At 39.9% G+C, this 26,550-nt stretch overlaps 1 protein-coding gene across 4 annotated transcripts; it reads right to left on the bottom strand.

The window, feature by feature from the left end:
- Positions 1-373: 373 nt before the first annotated feature.
- LOC117805193 (serine/threonine-protein kinase 38-like) lies at positions 374-26,550 on the bottom strand. 4 transcript variants are annotated; one of them, XM_034673850.1, is made up of 15 exons: positions 26,430-26,550; positions 26,152-26,309; positions 14,026-14,165; positions 11,615-11,666; positions 11,394-11,516; positions 9,211-9,294; positions 9,002-9,125; positions 8,689-8,843; positions 8,485-8,587; positions 8,284-8,345; positions 8,016-8,133; positions 5,500-5,623; positions 5,275-5,370; positions 3,282-3,373; positions 374-3,142 (listed from the first exon to the last, which is right to left on the bottom strand). In XM_034673850.1, the coding sequence occupies exons 3-15, from the start codon at positions 14,151-14,153 to the stop codon at positions 3,018-3,020; spliced, it is 1,386 nt and encodes a 461-aa protein (XP_034529741.1). In that variant the 5' UTR covers positions 14,154-14,165; positions 26,152-26,309; positions 26,430-26,550; the 3' UTR covers positions 374-3,017. The 4 variants fall into 4 exon arrangements, with proteins under 4 accessions (XP_034529741.1, XP_034529743.1, XP_034529742.1 ...); XM_034673852.1 differs by having other exon boundaries at positions 26,152-26,201; positions 26,430-26,527; XM_034673851.1 differs by having other exon boundaries at positions 26,425-26,505.

Raw genomic sequence — 26,550 nt, 5'->3', positions numbered from 1 at the left:
CGTCCATCTTTATATAAAGTCAATGGTTGTTCCTTCTATTTGCCTTGTTGCTGTATTTTGTGTAACACATGAAAACCCTGTCATACTTTATCTCTTTCTTACCTTTATAGCTCCCTGTTGGAACTCTAAATTTGACACATCAGAACTTTTAATATTACTTTAAGAGACTTTTTTTTCTCTTTTGACTCGTTCTTTTCTTAATTCTTAATATTTCTTTTATTGCTACTCCTTTTTCCAACCGCTCTGTTATCATTTCTAACAGTTTTAGAAACCTTCGAACCTCCTGATTGCTAAAACATCTGATTAAATATCTATCATCTATTCAAAGGCACTTTGCACGTCCATCTAAGAAGAAAATGATCGACCCTGGGGCTTTGTAAGAATTAAAATCAGGAGAAACTTTAATTACTGTGGCACTGATCTGAACAAAACAACAGGCTCTAAAGGGGGAAGTAACACACACACAGGGCTTGTTTGGCGTGTGTGAATGGGCGGCACTCAACAGTAACGGATGTCAAGCGCAGGGTAAACTGCATTCACACGTTTCCTGGCAACAAGTTGTTTTTTTTGTGAGTGGGTAACCGCGCTGAGGCGGAGTCGCAGGAAGAGTTGCCACACAGAGCTGACACAAAGTCGCACTGTTTCATCAGCATCGGGGTGAAAGGAGAGTCCCAGCATGGCTTCAAGATCTGCTTGTGTGTTTTTAAACCGTTTAATGTTAAATGTTGCTGAAAAGAAGTATGATCGCTGAGTTCAAACTGCTTGCTCCAGGCCCCAAAACAAAGATGAATAAACTAGTATTAAGCCTAAAAACATTCCATCACTTTAAATGTCCAGGCAGAGGAAAATGATGTCTTGAAGAAAGCAACTAACGTCTCTTCAATATCTTTGTGTTTTGAATGAGCTCGCCTATTTGTCACATTTGTCTGCAGCTTAACGGCAGAGCAAGGCTAACAGCTGCTTCGTGGTTGGATGCACAACTAGTAAAGTAGAGCTATGGTTGTAAAGCATACGCTTGTTCTGATCTTTGTTATGTAAATGTGTGGTCTGACCGAGAAATTATGTAAATTCTGTCTATTAAAGGGATCATTTCTTCAAGATAAACTAGTTACGAGAAAGGGACTCTGGCATAGGCTGGCATTGGGCACTAGAGGAATCCTTTGACACGCTGAAATCTTACAGATATTTGTTTGCCTTTCAGCCCTTGGTTGCAGAGTGTAGCACCAGTTGTTTTCCGCTCTGCTGGACAAAGAACAGTATCTATTCTCTAACTGTTCATAAAGAGTCTGATGAGACTCAAACAGAGGCAAAGCCTTGCTGGCAGCTCTGCAAACTTAAGACTCAGAGCTAGACTTGGACAAAGCAGTGTCTCAAACTTATTAATACATGATGCAAACATGATTATGTTTTCCAGGTGTAATCATAGATTGTATAAAGAATAGACGTGTCTGTGACGTCACCCATCTGTTTCTGAAGTGCTGTTTTGAGGCCGATCGTCAGCGGGAGCCATATTGGAAATGTTGAACTCAACCTAACTGCTGTTGAGCGATTGTGACGTAAAGAGGCGGGCTTTGAGCCTCCTAGCCAACAGCTACAGTGTTCCCACCTGTCAATCAAGTCAGCTGTGCCTCTCATTGGAAGACTCGTAATCTTAATATCTTCTAAATTGCTGCGTCATGAAAAAATTCACCCCCAGTACAGTGTGTGCCGATCGAGAAATGAGCTATCCAGACTACACTCGTCTTTTGTACCAGGCTGTAAACATGTTTATTTCTGCTGTAAAGATTGTCTTTTTTGAATTGGTGTGTATGTGGTTTCCGGTTCTTCCAGAGCCAGCCTCAAGCGGACACTCGGCGGTCGGAGGTTGCCACTTGGGTGTAATACATAATCTCTAACTAGCATCTAATACTTGTTAATTAGCCTTAAACGCAAAGTGCAACTTACACTAATAGGCATGTTTTTCTTTCAGAGGGTATGTGGACGCAAACTTAAGTGTTGGTCCAACTAAATGTTGACCTGTTGAAGGTGCTACAGGCAAAGTGTGGGGACTAATTCACCCTGAGAGGAGCATGTGTGTGTGTGATGTTATGGCAATCCGACCAACTATTTTTGAAAAATTTCACACTGAACCAAAGTTGTATACCGACATTATCATCCCTGGAGGTAGCATAGCTGAATGTACGTCTTCAAGCCTGGTTTATAAACCTAGGCTTCACACACTAAACAGTGCTACTATGGTCTTAGATCATTTTGAGGCTAACATACGAGGCTTCCATTGGGGTATCTGTTATCAAGCATTTTACTAGCGAGAACTTACAACACCACAACCTGGTCCAGTTGAACAGAACCAAAACAAGATGCTTCTGTTAGCTAAAGAGATGAAGCTGATATCTGTGTCAGTGGGAGTTAGGGTTAAAACAATTCAGAGCGTGAGACAGAACCTTGTAAACCATGCTGGAACCTCACTTTTAAATCCATGAACAGTATATAACGTTAAGAAGGGCGTGGTGCATGTTCCTACTCACTAATCCTTCAGAGTTTGACTACAGTGTTCAGAGCTTATCTCAGTGTTGGAAATTATGTTTGCATCAGAGCTAATTTAGCCTCCAGTGTAGAAACCACAGCCGTGAAGATGTCGAAGCAGTGATTCGTTCCCCTCCTCACTCTCACTGTAGCTTTTAGGCAGTTAAAGAAAATCCTCTCCAGAAGCAATATGCCGCTTAACATGCAGATATGCTGATTTAGTGTCGTAGAACTGGCCTGAGAGCTATGGCTAAAGACGGCAAGTGTACACGATATAAACAACCGAGGTAATGCGGTAACGCTCCTTAATTTCGAGCTCTTGGCGTTCTTGCGGCGGCTGAGCGGACCTAAATAACTTGTGATGAGGGTTAAATTTATACTGAGAGGCCCACAGCGCAGCCTTCAGCACCAGCAGGGCTCCATGGCCCGACCCTGTGTCCGTAAACGTCTGTTTGTTTTTTCCCTCCCCGACATTGTCTCCAGGTTTCAGCGTGTCAGGCCTTCCCCGCCTTCATGTATATGGGGATGGTTCCTCGCTGAGTCAGACCCTCGAAGCGTTTGTACGTGTAGTTTAGGAAGACCCAGTCCTTCGATTTGAAGTCCGGCTCTGTTGCACTGGCTGTAAAGAAACACAGAATGCAGGGAGGTGTTAATACATGCCACGTGGGGGCGCTATGGATCACTCTATGAATATGATAAATCCAATGAAAGGGTGTTGAGAATCCTTGATGATTTGAAGAAGATCCGTTAAGACAAACCTGGCTGCAAGATGTCTGACTCAGGGAAGTCGTCAAAGTTTGAGGTGTCGTCGATGCTCTTGATTTCAATAGAGATGGCAGCTGGACGCTCCCTGTGGAGAGAAAGTAATGGATGGTTCAGGAGGACAGGAAAGTTTGAAAAATGGCAGCAGTGTCTTTTTTTTGTCACTGAGCGTTTTGCAGCCCGGCTTTTAACTAGAACTAAAAGATTTTCCTACATCACCCCAATTTTAGCATCCCTACACTGGCTCCCTGTTGTTTTTAGGATCGATTTTAAGATACTTTTAATCACGTTTAAAGCACAACATGGACTCGCCCCTCGATACATCTCTGAGCTCTTATCCCCCCATAAACCAGGACGCAGTCTGAGATCCTCTGGCAGTGCTCTGTTCCACGGTCTAGACTAAAAACTAAAGGGGACAGGGCCTTTGCTGTCAAAGCCCCCCGACTGTGAAACGGCCTGCCAGAGGAAATCAGACTTGCAGAGTCAGTCCCTCATTTTATTTCACTACTCAACACACACTGTTATCGTAAAGCTTTTATTTTGTGAATTTATTTTAATCTTTAATGTTTCACTCTGCTTTTACTGTCTGTTTGCACTTTTATTGTGTTTTTATTATTTTTGTGAAACACTTTGTTACTTGTATTGAAAAGTGCTATACAAATAAAAGGTATTATTATTATTGTTTTCTTTACATTGAACCCAGAGAAATTGTTGTTAAATAAATAAATAGATAAAAACAGAGAGAAGAGGTGTTACATCTTCTAAACCATATACTGTATAATAAATAGACGTAGTATCCGTGCCGTCACCCATCTGCTTCTAAAGTTATATTTTTGGGGCATTTTTTGCCTTTCATGGATAGGACAGCTGTACATAGACAGGAAATGTGGTGTGGGGAGTAGAGTGGGAGAAGACATGCAGCAAATGGTTGCGTCCGGGAATCGAACCAGCGACCTCAGCGACGAAGACTGGAGCTTCTGTATGTGGGGCACTTGGACTCTTAGGCCACCAGTGCCCCGTCACCCATCTGTTTCTGAAGTGCTTTTTGAAGCCGACAGCGGGTGCCATGTTGGAAATGCTGAACTCCACCAAACATCTGTCAAGCTAGTTTGAGGTAAAGAGGCGGGCCTTTAGACTTTTCACTAACAGCTACAGGGTGCCTGCCTGTCAATCAAGTCAGCCATGCCCTTATTTGGGCAAAACTCAGATGTTCAATCTTTTAAAAATATAACAGGTTATAAAAATATTCGCCCCCAGTACAGTGTGTGCCGATAGAGAAATTAGCTACTCAGATCAAACTGGGTTTTTTTTGTACCAGGCTGTAAACATGTTTATTTCTACTGTAAAGATCGTCTTTTTTCCATGAGCTGCAGTTTTTAACATTTCCGTATTGGCTTCATATTTTAAAAGCGGAGGTTGCCGCTTGGTCTTAACAGAGGCTCTACCTGTCAGAGAAGGAAATGCAGCTCCTGGTACAGGCTCTACTGCAACTCACTGCATGCACATTCAAACCTCTGCAGATGATCCATGATTTCTCTGAGCACAGTTTGCAGACAGGCTAACAGACGTAAGCTTATTATCTCTGGTTGGTGTTTAGTATGCTGCTGTAGCTTTGACATTCATTTGACAGCGTGTGGAGATGTTATAGCTTTGACCTATTTGTACTCACTTACAGAATAATGATGAGTGAAAGCTTTTATGGCTTATACTGGGGGTGTGTCATCTTAGAGAGCGTAGAGAGGATACTAGCAGAAGGGATTTATGCACATGGTGAAGGTGAAAGAGTGCAAATGCATGTTAAATTCAAAGAAACAGAGTGTGACGTTTTGTTTATCCGTTTGTTTCTTTTCATGGGGCTTCATTGTGTGTTTTGTATTTCTTACTTCCTGACTAGGTTCTGTCGTGACAGGGAACCCTTCCTCCCATCTGCATCATTGGACACAAACTGGCCCATTGCTACCACAGCTGTGAGAGGGAGTGTTGAAATACCTGATGTGCTCCCAGTCCACGGACTCAAAGAACTGGTGACTCTTGATCTCCTCCACACTCACAGCTCCGACCCTGTTCTCAGCATCAGTGCAATACCTGAAGCACACAAACAGCAGAGTGATGACATAACTGTACAACAAACCTTGATACACACACTGTTTAGAACAAATCTTATTTTACAGATCAACAGGAGTGTGTAAAAGAGAAATGAGCATATCAGCAGACCTTAATATCAAGTCTTTGGCCCTCTCTGAGATCGGGACTTCAGGTGGGAAGACGAGGGTTTCCTTCCAGTTCATCACCTTCCTGTACGTCTCCTGCGGCGTCTCAGAGCAGAATGGTGGATAACCTGAAGAAAGTAAACACACTTTAATAAAGTAACTGGTGGTAGAGCACAATTACAGATCTCATGATACAACAATTATATATGACTCTGGGAATGATCGCCAACTTTTTGAACATTCAGGAGCAGCCTGCTGTTCATGAAAACAACTTCCCTCCTCATTTATGCATGTGACCGTGATGTGACCGTGTGTTCAGATCACAAGGGAAGTGAAATTCACTCCTCCTGATATGTCTGCAAAATTAACTCCATCATATCTGGGTTCATTACACTCTCCCCTTGGGGTATCACTCATTCATCTGTTTCTGCCGGGTCTCAGCTTCACTGTAAAAAACAATTTACACAGAGGCTTCACTCAGGCTTACTTCCTCAGTATGAACTCGAATTTTAACAAACCATTTTTGTGAGGATTTACCTTCACATAAGGGGGCTTATTTTGTAGGTAAATCAACTTTATGATGCAGATAGTAAATAAAAAACAAGATTTGTCAGAGTCTGGCCTTGTTTTAAAATGAGTGTCTGTTGATTGGACATCAAATCATTCATTTCTTACGTGTAATTTCAAAATAGGATTTATGGTACATTCTGACATCTTTATGCAGAAATTGTAATAAAATATAGGTTTTTAGTGATGAGAAAGAAAATGTAAAATACAAGGAAAATGATCTACTGCAATTTAATAAAGATAAAAGCACCTTTCTTTAACCATCCCAAACTGGATTCAAGGTTTTTGAACTTCGCTCCTTTCTTTACATGTCTATGTCTATGTCTACATGTGTATATATGACTTACAGATAAATTAAGTTTGGGAACAGTTCCAGTAAATGGCCTCAGCCTCAATCCAAACCAGAGACTTTGGAACCTCCAGGACATCACCCATCTGTTCCTGAGCGCTGTTTTGAAGCCAATCGACGGCGGCAGCCATATTGGAAATGCTGAACTCAAACATAGGCTGTTTCCGAAACGGCCTGCTACATACTACTTACTAATGTAGTAGGCAGTAGGTATTGCCTACTACATACTGTGTTTGAATTTAGTATGTAGTATGACTGTTCTGTTCGATCTGTCATGCAGCATGCTGAGCCAGACTTCGCTGGATTTCCGGTTTCGGAAAGCGGAAGTAAACAACGGCGAAGCCGATAAATAAAATGCTTATTTAGCATCCATTTCTGATTTAAAAAGTTAGGAAGTGGTTCATATGTAATTTGATAACTTTCACAGCACCCAAAAACAGATTTCCTCCCGTCAAAAAATGAGGAAAAAGAAAAAGCAGAACGAGCGCTGTGCATTATGGGAAACAGTACGCAAGGCAGACTGGTCCGATGCATACTGAGATATTTTCCCGTATCAGTAGACATCCGGGGAGTTTTGGCATACTGCAGATTTTGCTCTTGTTCACATACTACTTACTACATACTGAATCAGTACGTACTGCTAGTATAGTAGGCGATTTCGGAAACAGCCTTAGTGTGAGGTAAAGAGGCGGGGTTTGAGCCTCCTAGTCAACAGCTATGTGTTCCCGCCTGTCAGTCAAGTCAGTCATGTCCTTATTTGGGCAAAACTTGTAATCTTAATATCTTCTGAACTGTTGTGTTAGAAAGGAGTGTGTGCCGATAGAGAAATTAGCTACTTAGATCAAGCAGTTTTTTGAACCAGACTGTAAACATGTTTATTAATGCTGCAAAGATCGTCTTCTTTGAGTTGGTGTGTATGTGGTTTCCTGTGTTTCTGCAGCCAGCCTCAACTTCTGCATGGGCTTCATATTTTGAGACCGGAGGTTGCTGCTTGATCCTAACAGATGTCATTCTGGAATGGCATGTCTGTGTTTAAATTTGCCTTATCGAAGTAGGTCCTCTAACAAGGAGGTGCTTGTTTTTGTCCCTGACAGGCTCAGACTGTTATTCAAACAATCTGTTAACAATTAGGAAGATTGATAATTTTTACAGTCAGACCCTTTTTTCAAACAGTCATTACATGGATTTTTATTTAAAGCCACTTGACTGTAGACAAAAAAAAGTCCTCAAAGGTTGATGTCTGTATGAATTATTTGTGCAACAATGTAAATCCATTAATATAAAACTCTGGGGCTGTTAGAGGATAAAAAAAAGCACTTTAAGTGGTGTTCTTTGATCTGGTGCATTGGAGGATCATGTTGCATCTGATACTGCTGTGTCATTGTTTACTGTGTGAGATCAATACTTGAAGAGTTTGAACCTAGTTTTTATGTTTTTTATTTGTGCACCAAAGCATGTCAAAGTAACAGCAAAGTAAAAAAAACACCAGACTTCCTCTTTCAGTGGAGACACAATTCGTTCAGTTTGTAGCATCTAAGATGTTTTGGTTTTAGAATGTTTACCTCTCCATATCTCCTTCATGAATGTGTCTTTTTCTGTCTTACCGATGAGCATTTCATACATGATGACTCCCAGAGACCACCAGTCACATAACTTGTTGTATCCCGTCTGCATGAAGACCTCAGGAGCGATGTAGTCTGGAGTTCCAACCGTAGAGTAAGCCTGAAAGTCACACAGAAGGATTGACAGTGAGGGCTCTGCATTTCATTCAATCATTGACACTGGCTAGTACAATATTTTCCACAGCCTGTGTTTGTCTCCTTATCTCCTTCTTTTGAGCTTCTTTAATTCTTTAAATTGCACAAGTCTCACCAGCTGTCTTCGGTTCTTCTTCCAGGTTTCTGCTTTCCTCTTAGAGTTCATATTTTGAAACGCTGCAAGTAAAGAGGAGAAAAGCAAGTGAGGACTTCTATAGTTTCAGCTCTTGTCTGTGTTTTTCTTTCTTGAATGTATTATTGTGATTGTGAAGCACATTTAAATGTACATGGTTTGGATGTTGGACTTTGAACTCACAGAAATCACTAGGCGGGTTGTGCGTCAGGTTCCTATAAAATTCTGTGCGATGAGCCTTCTTCAATCCCGTACACAAGCCAAAATCAGACAGTTTGACGTGGCCCTGTGAGCAAACACACATTTGATGAATCACAGAACAAATGCACGTCTCTCTGTTTGCTTTACTGACAGTCTGACATTCCTGTGTGTGTCTGGGAGTCTCACCCTGGAGTCCAGCAGCAGGTTGTCTGGTTTGATGTCTCTGTGGATGAAGCCCAGCTGGTGGATGGAGTCGATGGCCAGGACCGTCTCTGCGATGTAAAACTGAGTGGCCTCTTCTGACAGAGTGTCTTTCTTCATCAGCAGAGTCATCATGTCACCTGCAACAAGATCCCCAGTCTCAGAAATGATAACTAACACTTCCTTTAATAATTAGTAACACAGAATATAGAAAATATACTTGCAACAAATGATCTAAATTACTCTAAAATGCTAGGCACAAAAGAAATTCTTTGATTGTGAAGTGATCCTATCAAACCTCCGGGCAGGAACTCCATGATGAGGTAGAGGTTCCTCTTGTCCTGAAAGCTGTAGAACATCTTCACTACCCAGGCTCCGTCCGCCTCCACCAGAATATCCCGCTCTGCCCGGATATGAGCAACCTGCAGAGAGAAGGTAAACAGCTTTTGTTATACAACTACACAAACACAACTTCAGAGGCTTACACGCTGCCAGTAAATACATCACCTGTTCTTTCTCCAGCATATCGGCCTTTCTTAAGATCTTCATAGCGTAGATATGTCCTGTGTCTTTCTTTTGTACCAAACGAACCTGATGAAGAGGAAATCACAGATCAGTTCATTTGTTCGTTGTAGATTCACATCTCTGAAGTCTGTGTGGACCCAGAGTGATGGTACAAGTTCTTAATTCCTCCAGTCATGGTAAATAAATGTCTCTCTGCAGGGAAGACAGGTGTAAATTTAAAATAGAAGCAGTTTTTCAGTCAGTGCATCAGAGTCTATTTCACTTTCTTCCTTTATAAGTTTAATGTTAATCTGATCTCAGTGTCCCTGAGAGCCTTTTTAGTCAGTCCCTCCAATTGTTGCAGAGATTTCATTTGAATCCATCCATTCCCACTCCTTTTTTCATGACCATGCAGCTTTTGCAGATCTCCAGGACTTTTCTGCAAAAACAACAAGTCAACGTATTTCCTGCATGGGTGTTTACATTTACATCACCAAATCATTTTTTTTTCATTTATTATTTTAATGTTCCTAATTTATCCTTTTCACTTTTTCTAATTTTTTCGATGTGATGTCATCCTCTTATTCTGAAACCTCTTTATAGCCATTTTAATGCTTTTATTTACTTATCCATTTTTATTTATCTATTTTTGAAAAACCTCTTAAACAATGATCTACTGGCCTATTGTCTCACCACTTCATTCTGTTTAATTTACGTGTATTCTTTTTAACCTCTTGCGTTGTATTCTTCTCCCTGCCTGTCAAAAGGTTTACTTTGTTATTTGAACCATGCTTTGTTTGTCAAAGCACTTTGTAAACATTTGTTTTTAAAGGTGCAAAATAAATGAAGTTATTATTATTATTATAAATCCACATCCCATCTTTAATATTCAAAAAAATTATCCCATCTGGTCTGCAATGTTGTAAAATAATAATAATATCTCAGGCAAACTGCATGGTGGAGACTCTATCTTTGCTGTGAAGCTGCTCCGTCAAAACAAAGCTCAGGTTAGATTGTTTCACTGTCATGAGCTTCATAACCTGGCCTTTATGTAGACTGTCAACATTACTTCTATAGTAATAAACATAAAACTCCAGGCCTTTCTTTGATTATCTATCCATGTTGAAACTGTATCTCGATCACTTAGCCTCTTCTCTGTACCTTGTGTTGAATTAATTGACCAATCAGAGGCTATGTGCTATCTTCCAGCCAACCAGAGGCTTTGTTTCTAATGACATTCAGTGCTGTTCTCACTCATAGCTGATGTTTAAATAAAGTGTTAAAATAAAATATAAAATGAAAACATCACAACTTGTATTGCAACTTTTGGAAGAACTGCCACAAAACCAGACATTTTCAATCACAAAAATCACAGAAAGTCCCCCCAAATAATAAAGGGACTGTTTGGTCCTCTTCCATCCATCCAAATGTTAAACTAATGTCAGTTCCTTTCTGTTACATAAAGAGCAATGTATAGGCCTTAAGTGTTAATGTTTTGTTTTTAATGACATCACTTTTGCTGTTTTAATGCCTGATGTCATCACTACCCTGACACTCAAGAGACAGACCCTTCAGTTAACGCTGCTGCCCACCTCTCTGTTTGACAGTTGTTTGTTAGTGTACGGTCAGAACTGATAGCTTTGTGAATCAATGACGCAGACACACATTGTGATGCGGCCCTGGTGATTGGGACTTAGTCACAATGCGTGCTTCCCTTAGCTGACACCTCTCTGTCCCTGACCCTTAAATGGAAAGAAACAAAGGTCTGGATAAGCAGCAGTTGACTCAACATGATTAAGTCATTACAGGTGCTGCTGACCTGATTGTTGTTGTTTGATACTGGCTGTTGTAGAGCAATTACATTCTACTTTTTAAATACTGATGTTTACATGCAACGAGGCACGCTGTTTCTTTAGCTAACACAACTCTGACCACAAGACCATTCTGAGCCAGCTCTGTAGTGAAGCTCTGTTTAAATACACAGTGAATAAAGTAAGAAGTATAAAGCACTGCATAGGGTTAGAAATGAAGCCTGTGGTCACTCTGTGGTAAAGGAGAACAAACACAGTGTAGGAGAACTGACCCACACACTTCCCTGACAGCTTACATTTATATTTACAACCCCTGAGAAGCTTCAAGTAATCGAATGTTCTGTTTAATTTACAAGTTTTAGCCTTTCCATTTACCTCTCCAAAAGCACCTCGTCCAATAACTTTGAGAGACTCAAAGTCATCGAGGCCAAGCCGCGTCCTCTTCAGTCGCAGAAACTCGGTCTCCTTTCGGGCGTGCTGAGAACGCCGCATCACTTTCTGTAAAAAACACAGACGGATGAAAACGTGAGACGACTGAGGAAGTGGAAGCTTTACTTTCTGCAACATTATGAGTAAACTTAATAAAGATGAAGTACCTCCTCATCAGGCAGACCCTCGTCTTCCATGGCCTTCTCCAGCTTCTTCTGCCTGCCAATGAACAAGTACATACAATGTGGTGCTTCAGAAGATTCACAAATGTATATAATGGCTGCAAAAATGCACCAAGAGCACTGCCAGATATTTCCAATACTTCAATGAGAAATATTATATGGGTAAATGAAGGGAGTGTTTTCTTGAGAGGCAGCAAACCTCGTTACCTCAACGAGAAATCAAGTGTAATGTGGTAACATGAGAGCACAAGTGGTGGATTATAGAGTGTCCATTGTTGAGCTCACACCTGGTATGAAACACCTCTGCATTGTTTGCTTGTCCAGCAGTGGATGTAGCGACACTTGATGCTTTAAAACAACTACGTTTACATGCAAAGTCTGCATGGCTTCACTATGAGGATGACCTTTAGTAACCTTTACTTTTATTTGTCTTCCTCAAATTTAACTTTTATTGTCTTTTAGTTTTTTTCTTAATTGTAAATCCCTTTGTAACCCTGTTTTGAAAAGGGCTGTATCAATAAAGATTATTATTATTACTGTTGTTGTTGTTCTGTTTTTATGCACCAAAGATATGGAACTCTATGGAAGCTATGGCTTCCATGCAGACTGCACCATGCTGACCACTGACCACCCCCCCCCAATGAACAGATCCATAACATCCCTGCTCTCTCTCTTGACTGCTGCTGGCATTATAATGTAAAATATACTGTATTATATAATTATCTTGCTATATTATATTTTGTTAAATTACATTACCATTACTATTCTAAGTACAACCCATGGTCATATTACATACAAATATTCTTTCGATTTATTGCTTAATTTGTCATTACCAACCATAATCACACCATGTCAACCTGTCACTACTGAAAAGTAGTTTTTTTTTTTTAATACTGCCTGTTACTGCTATTTAATTTAAATTCCATTTGTAACATTGTATATATCTAAATTGTACTCTAGCTTTATTTATCTATTTTATTTTACTTATTTTTATTTTTATTTTATTTTATTTATTTATTTTTTATTTTTATTTAATGTTATTTTGTTTTATTTTTGTTTTATTTTTATTTTGTACTTATTTTGTAATTATTGAAACTTCTTTCTTGATTGTACTTATGTCTGGGTTGCTGTAACAACTGCATTTCCCCCCCGGGGGATCAATAAAGTAATATCTTATCTTATCTTATCTTATCTTATCTTATCTTTTAACTTGTAGTCATTTCCTTTTAAGCCCTGGACTGCATTATTACTTTTATGACTATTGTTTTAGCATAATTGTTTCTTTATTTAATTTTTTTCTATCTTATTCTATCTTCTTCTTTTTAATTATTTTATCTTATTTTATTTTTCTGGTATTTGTTAGATTTTATTGAATTGATTGATGTTATTTCAATAGATTGTATCACATTTTTATTTTTAAAGTATTTCATATCACATTCCTCTATCTTGTTTTCAGCCTTGTATGATTGTATCTGTGCAAACTCTGCAACAGTGTGTAAAAAGGCTCACCAGCGTTTGCATTGTTTGAGGAAACTTGCATTTTTTTCACATTGTTCAAACTATTATGACGATGTTTTACCGTGCGTTTATTGAATTTATTCTGTCCTTTTCTTTAGTGTCATGGTTTGGCCAAATCTCTCTAAAGGAAAGGAATTTAATGAACCAAATTGTTAAATGGTCAAGCAAGTTGACTGGTGAGCCACACGCATATGCAGCATCCCTAAACAGGTACAGTGGATAGGGACCTCTATTTTAAATAATGCCTCACACCCTTTGCACAAGTTTCAGCTTCTTCACTCTAGACGCCGGTTTTTCTCATACAGACTGAAACTTCAATTTTAAGACTTAAGTCCAGATTTCTTATTTATTCATGTGATTTTATAGTTTTTATTGGTTGATAGTTTTCTGGTATGCCTTTCAAATGGAACCTTTAGCACTTTTAACATTTTATCATGTTTATGGATTTTTTCATTTTTATTGTTACATTAGTTTTAGGATATTTTAGTATGTTTAGCACATCAGTTTGTCCTGTCTTGTAATTCTGTAATGATTTAACATCTCACTGGCTGCAAAACAAGTTTACCTACGGGTACAAATAAAGGAACCTGAACCTGTTGCTGTTGTTTTCTGTCTCTGTTCTTTTGTGAAGCACTTTGGGCTGCATGCTTGAATGTATGAAAAATAATCTATAAATAAAAATGAGTTGAGTTGAGTTATTATTATTATTATTATCAACAGTAAGAGATAGCAATAAAAGAAATAGAGCATGAAATTAAAAGTTTTTTTTTTAAGCTTTTCTTACACATACATTATGGCCTGAAATATAACTGATCGGTGTTGGATGATATCTGTGTGGTACTGTAGAGTGTAGAAACAGTAAAGCATTGTTTTTGTACCTCATCTCTCGCTCCTCATGTTGAGTGAGCAGAGTGCTGTAGAAGTTCTCCAGTGTCAGCTTGGCCACGGTCACCCTCTCTCGGGTGTGGTTGCTCATGGGTAGGGCAGCTGCAGTCCCTCCCGTCATGGCCACACTATCCTGTAAAAGAAACAAAACGAAACACATCAGCTTTTACTCAATGGTCCTGTCACTGCTCCGGACAGTTTAAGTGTCTTGAGTGGATTTTATCATCAGCTTCCTCCAAATAAAACTTTCAGTGCTTCATGACATCATTTGTAAACCAGATAGTTAAGATGGGACAGTCTAATATCTGAAAAAGGGATTGTTTCCTCCTCTTTCAATCAATACTTGTATTATCCATCAAGGAAGCACTCTGTCTCAATTCAGCACAATCTGAGGTTTTGTTGCAGCAGCCTGACTGGTTCTGATAAGACCAGTAGCCTATGTCCCTACTACTGGGACTAAAACCAGAATATATTATCAATCAATCAATCAATCAATCAATAAATCAATAAATCAATCAATCAATCAATCAATCAATCAATCAATCAATCAATCAATCAATCAGACTTTATTTATAAAGCACTTTTTATACAATGACATTGTAACACAAAGTGCTGTACATAAAAACAACTTAAAATAGAATACACTTACCAAAAGAATGATATATTTAAAAATGAAAATAAAAAGACCTCCATCCTAATCCCAACCCCACAATCCTAAGATTAAGAACACAATATTATGCAACAATAATAATAAATAAATAAATTAAAAATAAAAAAGAAGCTTCTGAACGAACTGAGGAAATGCTCGCATGATATCTTAATGAAGAAACACTGGAGGTAAAATAAAATGTGAAACCTCGACACAGAAAATTAAACTCACCAAAATAAAATACATTTCTATTATAATAAAACACTAAAATATTAAACCATCAAAATAAAATAAGAAACTATACCTAAAATAAATAAATAAATAAAAAGTGACAATAATTTGAACTAAATTATAAATAAATAAATAAAGTAAGTAAGGTGATATCAAACATTAGCTGTATCTTGCTTTGAAATATAGAATATTTTCTATCTATGTGTCTTTTCCTACGCTGTCACACTGTTTTAGAAATACCCATTCAGACACATTTCCCACCTGCTGGCAGGTTAAAGTTAAAGTTGCTCCACAACTGGCCAGACAACTCCATCCATCTCAAAGCATGCAGCGCTGCTTAATCTGCAGGAATCTGCACTGCTACTTCCTGGTCTGACCGGTCCTTTGTTGTATAATTGTCACTTTTGGTAATAATGGCTTCAGTTCAGCTGGAGTAAAAAACAAATGCTTTACATGCATGAGGGGTTTACTCAGACTCTGTGCAGACTCCCCAACAGACCAGTGGAGTCACTGATTCAAGGATAAGAAAAGCAGTGAGTATGAGAGGCATCCCTGGATTCCAATCCACAAACACAGAGAGCTGTGAGTCTGTCAGGAAGTTTACCTCAGCACCATCTGTGTGTCTGCTTTCCACTGTCAACAGGAATCAACGATCTCACTGTGCAGCTCAAGTTTAATCAATGTGTCTAAAAATGATGTAACCGCCAGCTACAGAGGGCTCCGTCTTTCTGTGCATCATACGTCCAAATGTTCAGAGGAGAGGAACATGTTACCAAAGTGACTGAGGTAGATAGATTCTTTATCCCAGGTGAGTTTATGTCTCCAACATTCAACACTTACATGCAATACAGAGCGCTAAGTCTCATGCAGTGAATAAGTGTTCAATTAAATATAATAAAGTGTGTCTGTTATATTACAATATGCAAGACTTGGACCATAAATATCCCTCAATGCAAAGCTGTAAGGACTGACATCAACATCATAGAATGTAACTCTGACGTAAGGTTAATAATGCTTCAATACAATTGTGTATATAATATATATATTTTCTTTTAGTGATTAAAATAAAACTAAACTAACTAAAATGAATGAGTTTAAAAATATCTTTTTCAAAAGTGTCCTGGCCAAGCGGCAACCTCCGGTCTCAAAATATGAAGCCCATGCGGAAGTGTTTTAAACTGCAGTTCATCAAGCATCCACTTGAGGCTGGCTGCAGAAACACCGGAAACCACATACACACCCATTCAAAGAAGACGATCTTTGCAGCATTAATAAACATGTTTACAGCCTGGTTCAAAAAATGTCTTGAGTCTACGTAGCTAATTTCTCTATCGGCACACACTGTACGGGGGGGTGAATATTTTTAAGATAACGTCATGAAGATATTAAGATTAAAAAAGAGTTTTTGCCCAAATAAGTATGTGGTTTCCAGTTCTTCTGCAGCCAGCCTCAAGCGGATCCTCGATGAACTGCAGTTTTTCGCACTTCCGCATTGGCCTCATATTTTTGGACCAGAAGTTGTCCCTTGTTTGTAATCCATTCCAAGTGAAAGGAGCAACAAACTTAATTGCCTTTATGCTGATCTCAGTCCTGACCATAAGAAAAGATCCTGGGATCAAAGACTGTAAGTTCTTGTACTCTTCTGTGTGGTGAAGTCAAGGAGGTATAAAGGCATCAGACCTGAAATAGATTCATAAATAAGAGTTTGCAAGTGTTTTAGTCTATATAATGTTCTTTGCAAGGTTACGTATGAATATGTTTTATTACTTCATCATTTGGTCACATTATTGTGTACAAGCCTCGTCTCAGTTGCTATTTGCTGTTACTTTCTGGTTCCCAGGAGGTCACTGAGCAACATGTTCTGAATAAAAGTTGAATCCTACACTTCCCATAATGCAAATATAGAGCCTGCCTTTCAAAACTACATGACATCAAATAAAAGGCTGTTTAAGGGTGACATATCACGCTTTTTTCATCAATATATATTGGTCTAAGAGGTCCCCAAAACATGTCTTTAAAGTTTATGCTCAAAAAAACACTTTGAAATCAGATGTTGGCATGCCTGAAAAGCCCTCTTCTTCAGCCCTCCTAAGAACAGTCTGTTTTCTCTCTGACCACGCCCCCTCAGGAAGTGGATGTGCCTCGGCTCTCCAGCACGTTGATCTAATGTTTACATGTTAGCTGAATATACACGGCTGCTCACAGATCACGTTACTTCAACCCTCTGAATCTGATCCAGAATCTGATCCTGACGGAGAGGCGCCTGCAGCAGGACCTTTCTGAACCATTGGTCACAGATTTAGTATTTCTTGTTGTTTTATTTGTCAGTATGTCGACGTGTGTCTTGGTACACAGCTACAAACATGTAGCTATGTGGCTATGCTAACTAGCACTAGCACTTATCCATGATAAATAAAAATCATCCACTAGATCTTCAAATCTGCAGACGTGGGGAGTAAAACCGACCTTTGTGTTTATTAAGACAGCCTACAACTAGCATGCCTCCCTCCTGAGCTCCTTGTTAGCACACATGTGTGCAGGTAATGAAAAACAGAGGAGGAATTGAGTTGTATTTTATACAGTCTATGGGCTGAACAAGCTCTGAGTAACAAAAACATATTTACAGAAAGGTGTAGAAATCAAAACAGGGGCAGAATGTATTTTTTTCATTCTCGGGGGGTTTGTAGACATGCCAGGGAAACATATTTCAGGTAGAGAACCATTAAAAAGTCCATTTTGCATGATATGTCACCTTTAATACACTGTTTAAATACACTGACTCTTCTGTCGGGTTATATCAAGAAGCATCTTTCAGGATAAATAAGTCAGACTTCCAACAGGAAAGACTGTCTACTTTGTAGTTTGATGTCAATATAGAAGAGAACTAAGTGTTATCCAATTCTACATTTTAAAGGTGTTGCACTTAAAGGGATCCTTTGATCACAGACTTGCTGAAGTCAAATCTCAGCTGGAGAAATCCTTGTGAACCTGGAACAGAGTCAGGGATTCACGTGCCGGGTAGCTCAAGGTCTGCAGGGTATCATACCAGAAGCTAATCAGTGACATCTCCACAGGTTTATCTCAGCATCTCAACATTCCTCTTACATTTTTACTGTAGCAAACTGACAGAAAATGCTTCCTGATCAAAGACCCTGAGATAAAGGACTGACAGAGAATCTTCAGTATGTGCTTGTTGCCTAAGGGAGCCCATCATTGTTTGTAAGAGCAAGACATCGCAGAATAACAGCACTCAAATCATTTATCAAGCTATTTGTGAAGCATTTTCTCTACAAGGGCACAAAGTGACATGATGGATTTGATGTTGCCCTCATGTGGGAGGACTTCAAACCACAAAGAGAAGATTAAACACAAATACAAAGAAAGGATAAAACACTCTTCCTCTGAGATCAGTAGAATATTTACATTTCAAATTTAGCATGTAGTAATGTGAAGAGGAAGAGGGTGTATGTATACATCATCCAGTCATTTCAGCAGATCTCCATCACAAAGTTATGAATGGGCTTGATTAGCTCACACAGAGATAAAACAGCCCTGCAGCCGCCAGATTGGACCCATGTTTCGTCTACTCAACGGCCCCCTTTCCCGTCCACGGCCCACCACAACAATCCCACAACAACATGACGCTTCCTGACTTCAGAGGAGGAATCAGTGAAATCTGCAGCAGACTGCTTCTGTGGGGCGGGAAGCTGAGAGGCTGGCAAACAGCGGTGTTGAGTTACAGAGGTCTGTACAGATTTACCTGAGCGAGGCGATGCTTTAGAGATCAGCTGAAAGGGAAACGCCACTGATGCTCATCGAGAAGAGGAACACAGCACAAGCAGATTAATGTGCTCTATCTTGTAGCCTTTCTAAGCCTTTCATAAGGCCCCATGTGATGTCACATTTTAGAGAGGATACGAATGGTGGGGACCCTGTATGCATCCACCCACAGAGGGAACTAAAATGCTTGACAAAGACACATAACTTATGCATGAAATGGATTTTTTTTTTTGTAAAGAAAACTGCATATTTAGGTCACTCAGTGGGCTCCATTATGTGAGTGTGCTGCACAGTGAGACAGTTGTTGGCCACATCTGCAAAGGTGGCAAGTCACATCTCTACCAGCGACTGAAATCATTTGTTGAAATGCTTCAGGATGATGAACACGAGTCAGTGGACCTCACAGGGAAAATATAAAGCGTCAACATTAAGCCCTAACTACTCTCAACTTCTGCTTTTGGGAAAAATACTTAATAACAGGAGGAAAACGCACCTTAAAGGTAGGGCTGGGCGATAATTCGAGAACGATAATTATCGTGATTACATTTTTTCTCAAAATAAATATCCCAAATGTTCGGTCAAATTCAATATATTTAAACCTAACTACTCCTGCCCACTGGAAAGGGAGGGGGCGCGAATGTGCCTTATAGCTGATTTATACTTCTGATTGGAATTGACTGCGTAGCCTCAGCAGAGGTCCGCGTAGCTCCTGTACCTACGCAGAGGCCTACGCAGGTAGCTGACGTGCACCTCCTCCAAAATGTAACTACAAGTAGAATCGACACGGACCGCAAGCCCTGTGATTGGTCCACTCGGTGGCATTGTGTTTCTCGCATTTACAGCACTTCGGGGATCCCGGACTTCAGCCTTGTATTTCATCTCCTCCTCTCTATTCTTCATGTAATCATGTCTGTAGTGGCAACTTTTAGCAAAAACCTTCTTTGTCACTTCTGCAGGACGTGATGTTTCTGACTTGTGCCTTGTAAAACAGGTTTACTCAAAAATTAAATTGATGCAGTATAAAATTGAACAAACTTCACAAAATTGACTTCTCTAATCGCTATTAACTTCTATTTCCAAATAAGCGACAAAACTATATATATATAAAAAAAACAAAAACCTATGGTTAGAAAATATCCTTCTCCTGCTCAGATGAAAGCACACATTGCAGCGCACATGCTCAATGGCTCCCATTTAGCAGCACCAATTACCTGCAGCATGACAATTAAAGGCACATACACTCGAATGACTCTATGGCTCTAACAATGTCTGTATGATAAACAGCAACATGTATCAGCTGTAGATTAACAGAACACGCTCTGAATCTCTGTGGAAAAGTAAACAGAGATCGTAGCGGGACCGGAAGCAGGCGACCGGCTATCAGATAGACCGCACTGCCCTCAAGCGTTTCGGAGGAGAATTGCTGCGCGACATGGGCACATTGACGCACAAGTATGTGGTGCTCATGTCCGCGTCAGCCCCTGCTGCATAGGGGCGATGCAGAGGTATAAATCAGCCTTTAGACGCTAGTTGCCACCTAATGTTAGACAGATTGAAAAATGATGGATCAAGAAGCTTATCAGAGAACTAAATTCCAGACACAAGGTAACAAACCGTCTTCATCTTTAACTCAGGAGCAAAAATCTGACTTTACATTTAAATGGAATGATGATTTGATATTTATCGTGATAATTATCGATATCGACTATCATATGAAAAATGTTATTCGCCCAGCTCTACTTAAAGGTGGCTGTGGCAGGTGGTGTTTGGTGGGTGGCAAATACCTAGAGTTCATCTGATGCCTTAAGATAACTGGTGTCAGCTTTGAATACAGTCTTAAAAACTGGAACACCTTGTTATCATCCCAGAAAATGACTAGCATCAGGTCCTTTTATCCAATGATGATAAACAACAAGAGGGCAGAGCTAGTGGAGAGAGTAATGTTAGTCAATGTCAGCAAAATATAAGCAGATTTGTCCAAAAATATAAACTTTTTCACACCAGTGCCTGATGGAAACTGTGGACATTGAAATGGGCTTTGGACAGAAGTGTATTAGAACATCTCTACTTATTTCATGTCCTGATGTGTAATACAAAGTAGCTGGAGAAGAGAAGACAGCAGCTGTCTCTGTTGATCATTGAAGGAACAATGAATTAAAAATGCTTCTATTTGGACTGACGTCAAACATGCCTAATGACACACTTCCCTTCACACGATCACTCTGTGATTCCAATGTTTTACATTTGCTAACGCCACCGTCTGGAGTTGTATTTCTGACCAGAAGAGGAACCAGATTCATTCTCTGTTCAGCTCTCTATGTGGTCATCACTGACTCCCGCTCATTCATCTATCTGTCACTTGGCTGCCTACGGTAGATTTTTGGAGCAAATTATTTAAATGCACAGGTGAGGAAAGTGAACCAAAATGTTAAAAAGTGAGCTGTGTAATGGTAATTTTGGTTCCTTTGTGTTCGACTTATCAAGGTGCCCCATCTCCTGCTTCCTCACCAAGATACCAGGTCCTCTTGTGTTTTAAATTGTGATGTGTAGACCCCCTAAACCTCCAGCCCAAATACACAACCCTGTCCGGTGCAGACACCTGCAGCAGTCAAAGGGTGTGATGCATACCTTAGAGGGCGTTTCCCCAGGTATGAATGTAAAGATCTCATCATGCTTGGGGTCTTTCTTCATTCTGACCGATCGTATGTTGATTGACCTTTTCTTTGCAAAGAAAATAAAACCTAGTTGGCCGGCAAAAGTCTCTATTTCATTATTCACCAGTAACGGGAAAAACTTCCACAACAGCAGCAAAAACCAAAACAATGAGCTGAAATTATTTTAAATATGAGAGAAACTGCAGAGTCTGAAGGTGAATATAAGGAACTAGAGGTGTCCCTTTTATGTATGTGTCATCTAAAACATGGTTTTGCTTCTTTGAAATGCTTCATCTAGTTAGTAGATCTTAATGTTAGGTGCAGATCTGACAGCATTTAAGTTAGGTGAAAAATCATCAGGCTGTTGTTTGATGAAAACTTACACTCAAATTAAAAATACAACCCCAATCCCCCAAAAAGATGAGACACTATGCAAAATGTTGGTAAAAACAGAATTTGGTCTAAACACCTGGAGGATTGTCTCCCATCTAATCAGGTTAATATGCGACAGGTTAGTAACATGGTTGGATATAACAAGGGCACTCCAGAGAGGCTGAGTCTCATAGAATTGAAGATGTGAAGAGGTTCACCACTCTATGAGAAAATAAATGAACAATGTCTGAATATAACTCCCCAGAAAAATTACAAAGTATTCAGCATTTTTATAACATCCTCAAAAGATTCAGAGAACCAGGAGGAATCTCTGTACAAAAGGGACAAGGCAGAAACCAGTGCTGCTGTCTCTGAGCCAAAGTTTTAGATGAACTGAGGTGAAGGAAAACTGTCCCGTGGACTTACATTCTTTTTGGAAATCATGGACACTGAAGATAAAGAGGAAAGGGACCACCCAGCTTGCTATCGGTGGAAAGTTTTTGGAGTAACATATGTTGACATCCAGACAATGACTATCTCAAGGAAGACCTCGCATATTTCACCAATGACAAGCCAAACAACATTCTGCACATACTGCAAGAGCATGGCTCTGTAGTAGAAGAGTCCAGGTGGTAAACTGGCCTCCTGACTTGTCACCTATTGTAAACATTTAGAGCATCATGAAACAAACAACATTACAAAGGAGACCCTGAACTGGTAAGATGAAATCCTATATCAGGCAAGACTGGGACAATAATCTACTTTCCAAACTCCAGAAACTGGTCACCTTAGATCCTAAACGTTTACAGGGTGTTGTTGAAAGAAGAAGTGACTCAACTTTATGATAAACATGCTCCTGTCACAACTCTTTTAAAACATGTTACTGGCATCATATCTTTCATAAAACAGTCACATTTCTCAGTTTTGACATGTGATGTGTCCTCTTTGCACTATTTCAATAACATAAAGGGTTTAAATTATCTTCAAACCATTCAATTCTGTTATCCAGGTCTACTGAGGAGCTGAAACTCAGTTATGGACTCTATGTGCACACTTGAGCTGGGTGCCCCGGGTCGGATTTGAGCTTGTTCCCCACAAAGGTGGAAAATGATGCAACAGTAACCCTGTTAGCTCACAGCCGAGCCTTTAGCTGGGTCTGAAGGGAGTCAGTTTGGCTTCAAATGAACTGGAGCCACCCAACAGCTAAACAAACAGCACTCAGGCACTTATAAGGAAGGCATTATAAAAGGAAGCTCACTATTTGGAGACCAAAGCATGCTACCTAAAAAAAGGGACTTAGCCTAAATCTGGCCAGCTCAAAGCATACCGAAAAACTGTTAAAGGATCAGTCCGCTCAAATTACTAAATAATGCATAGTCATTTCTTAAATATATGACGCTCGATTTGATACACTTGCATAACTGACAACCCTCGGAGACATTTTAAACCACAGATATAGATAACATATTTCCTCATGTTTACTGCCGACAACCATGTCTGTGAATAATCTTGAGTTCATCTGCACAGGTAGATAATGCATAGGCAACAACAACAATAAGCATGAGAGCAACAGTCATGTTGGCACGATGAGAAACATTATCGTACCGGGCATGGACAATGAAACTTTTTATGTGTGTAGTTTATGTGTGTTCAACTTTTCCCCCAGAGGCTGGGTGTCTTAGTTTGGTGTGAAGTTATTGAGAGAGAGAGAGAGAGAGGGACAGACAGACAGACAGAGAGAGAGAGAGAGACAGAGGAGAGAGAGAGAGAGAGAGAGAGAGAGAGAGGAGAGAGAGAGAGAGAGAGAGAGAGAGAGGAGAGAGAGAGAGAGACACTCCATCCTTTAAGTACTGTAAGTGACTGAACAGGAAGCTTTTTCCATCCTGAAAGAAAGGACTCAGTCATGACGCCTGAGAGAGGAATGGCCACTTGCTCTCACACACACACAAAAAAACATACTTTTTGGCAACTTCTCATTTTACTTCAAGCTTAACGACTTCTTCTCATTCTAAAACTCACTGAAACAGTGAAATATAACACTTAGTGGTATGTTTCAATCAGAAAACAGTCTCATCTGATTAACTTACCGTATATGCTTTATAGCCTTAGTCATACTTATGCAGTGTGTTTTTTTTCAGGGGGTAAAAAGTACCTCTGAATACTTTTAGAAATGTAAAATCAATGCCAGAAAAGACTTGAATTTTAGATCTATTCAGACTGCATTCAAAGAGGTGTTGTGTCACTGTATTATAAATTGCTAGTGGGCACAAGTAGAAAGAAACATATTTGTTTAATGATTAACATCATTTCCCGCTTTAAGTCCCATGTGCTGGATTACACTTCCTGGATTCACCTGCAGAGATAGAGGTGTGTACCTGCATGGAGCAGTGAGAGAGTCATATTCCCATAATAATGCTGGACTAACCTTTCTCAGCTAATCCCAGTTTTAAGCTTCTGTGCATCCCAGTGTGTGCCACTATACAGACCCTCCAGGAAGTAGCAATATCGCAACTATCAACGCAAATTCAACCAATCAGCACGATTTCTGTGCGGCCTTGCAATTTTATACAATCACTACAACTTTACCACAAATTTGACCAATCACCTAAACCTCAGCCCCTGTACGTCATCGGTTACGTCATCAATTTCACTTCCTAGTTAGCAGTTGACAAGATGAAGACATGTCCAATGCAAAAAAAAGGACATTTACCAACTAATATTTCCGCCGAAGTTCGTGCAAGTCAGTTTCTGGATGTTTTACATGAAAGCTGGGGTAAAGTGTTTTGCACGGCTTGCAATAACGTGGTGGAACATAAAAGTAAGTCCTCACTTGATCGGCTCTTTTCAACAGCAAAACAAGTACGGAGGATGGGTGCAAAGCGGGGACAGCAGGTTGTTGTTTACTACTCAGTTTAAGTTAAATAATATTGTTTTTAATTGATTAACTATATGCCAGTGCAGTATTTCACAAAGTCTGGCAGATTAAGATGGAGGCTCTCTGTGATGTTACCTGTGCGCAAATAAAGTACAATTTGTTCAAATAGTTGAGATCTCAAGCATTTTTTAGTAAGGCTACCAACAACACTAACAACTACTGCCAGTCATTTAGCATATTTACTTGCCCCTGAGATGTTATTGGGGAAGAAAACTTAAAAAAAAAAATTGCACTTTCCACTGCAATTTTTTCAAAAAGCTGTCGCAAAATCAGGCTTTTTGGGCCGCAACAATCACACAAAAAAAGCGGGAAATCCTGGAGGGACTGACTATAGGTCCAACACTGCTGCCTAACCCTCCAGATTTGTTGAAAGGTTCAGGGCTAACTTACTGTTTACAGGAGTTGCATTAAGTATGTGTGCACAAAAATACAAATGAATACAATTGATGAACCCTTGCTGTCTACACTTACCACATCTACTATACCTACTGATGTTGGCGTATTACACTTGTGTTGAAGTTCTTGAAGCTTATTTCCCTAAACACTCAAAAAGAAGATTGTTGCCCAAAGTAGCAATTAAAAAGGACTCCACCAAGTGTCAAAAATATACTTTATATACTATTTAAAGTACCAACAGAAGAATATGTGCTGCATTTAAATCATAGACTGTATAAAATATGGAAGTAGTATCCGTGATGTCACCCATTCTGTTTTGAGACCAATCGACGCGGCAGCCGTAGTGCTGCTGTCGAGCGATTGTGACGTAAAGAGGCGGGCTTTGAGCCTCCTCACCAACAGCTACAGTGTTCACGCCTGTCAATCAAGTCAGCTGTGCCTCTTATTGGAAGACACTTAATCTTAATATCTTCCAAATTGCAACATCAGAAAAAATTCACCCCCCTACAGTGTGTGCCGACCGAGAAATGAGCTATCCAGACTATACTCATCTTTTGTTCCAGACTGTAAACATTTTTATTTCTGCTGTAAAGATCGTGTTTTTGAATTGGTGTGTATGTGGTTTCCAGTACTTCTGGAGCCAGCCTCAAGCGGATCCTTGATGAACTACAGTTTTTAGAACTTGTGCATTGGACTCATATTTTTAAACCGGAGGTTGCCGCTTGATTAAAATGCAAAGGAAGGAATAAGCAGCTGAGTTTAATTTATGTCCCGCCTCTGACTAAGCTGATAGCCAATCAGAGTTCAGGATTTTAAGGTGGCACCAAAAGTGGCCAATCAGATTCCATGGGGGGCGTATGTCACCCCTGGCCACCCCTGAACACACCCCTGCTAATACCAGACAACAATGTCCATTAAGGTTCTAATGAGTGATGAATATATGAGCTCCACACACACTAACATCGTAGCAGTCTCTACACTGTTGTGTTAGCTAGCTATCAGACCGCTGTGGTGCCTTTGCATATCTATCTGGCAGTTTCCATGACATCCTAATATGAAATCTGACAGCATCAAAAGAGGGGATGAAATCTGAATCACTCACCTCCGTTTCCTGCTCCAGAGTCAATTATTGGCTCACCGCCAGCCCCACCACTAAGAAGAAATAATGAAATGTGTCCTTTTGAGTTCCTCTGCCTAATATTTAGGCAATCCAAGGCTGAGGCTCCAGTCACTGTCCACCCTTTAGGGTAACTTATCAGGCTGCACAGAAAACATCGTTAATATCAATGTCAAATCACACCGAGAGTCCTCTGACTTTGACCGCAAGCTAAGAGGAAATACTTTCAAAATATTGAACTGTCTTCATGTAGTTCACCTGACCTCGAGAATCCGCGCTTCACCTCGTCTTTATCGCTATAATAAACCGAAGAAGCAGCGGTGCTTCCTGGGACCGTTGATCTCATCAGACGCTCCGGACACGTCATTTGATTGACGTCTGCCT

Source organism: Notolabrus celidotus, chromosome 21 (genome assembly GCF_009762535.1).
Source record: "Notolabrus celidotus isolate fNotCel1 chromosome 21, fNotCel1.pri, whole genome shotgun sequence".
NCBI classification, from domain to species: domain Eukaryota; kingdom Metazoa; phylum Chordata; class Actinopteri; order Labriformes; family Labridae; genus Notolabrus; species Notolabrus celidotus.
Note: the sequence above shows the minus strand (reverse complement) of the source record. Positions and strands in the feature narration are given on the sequence as shown.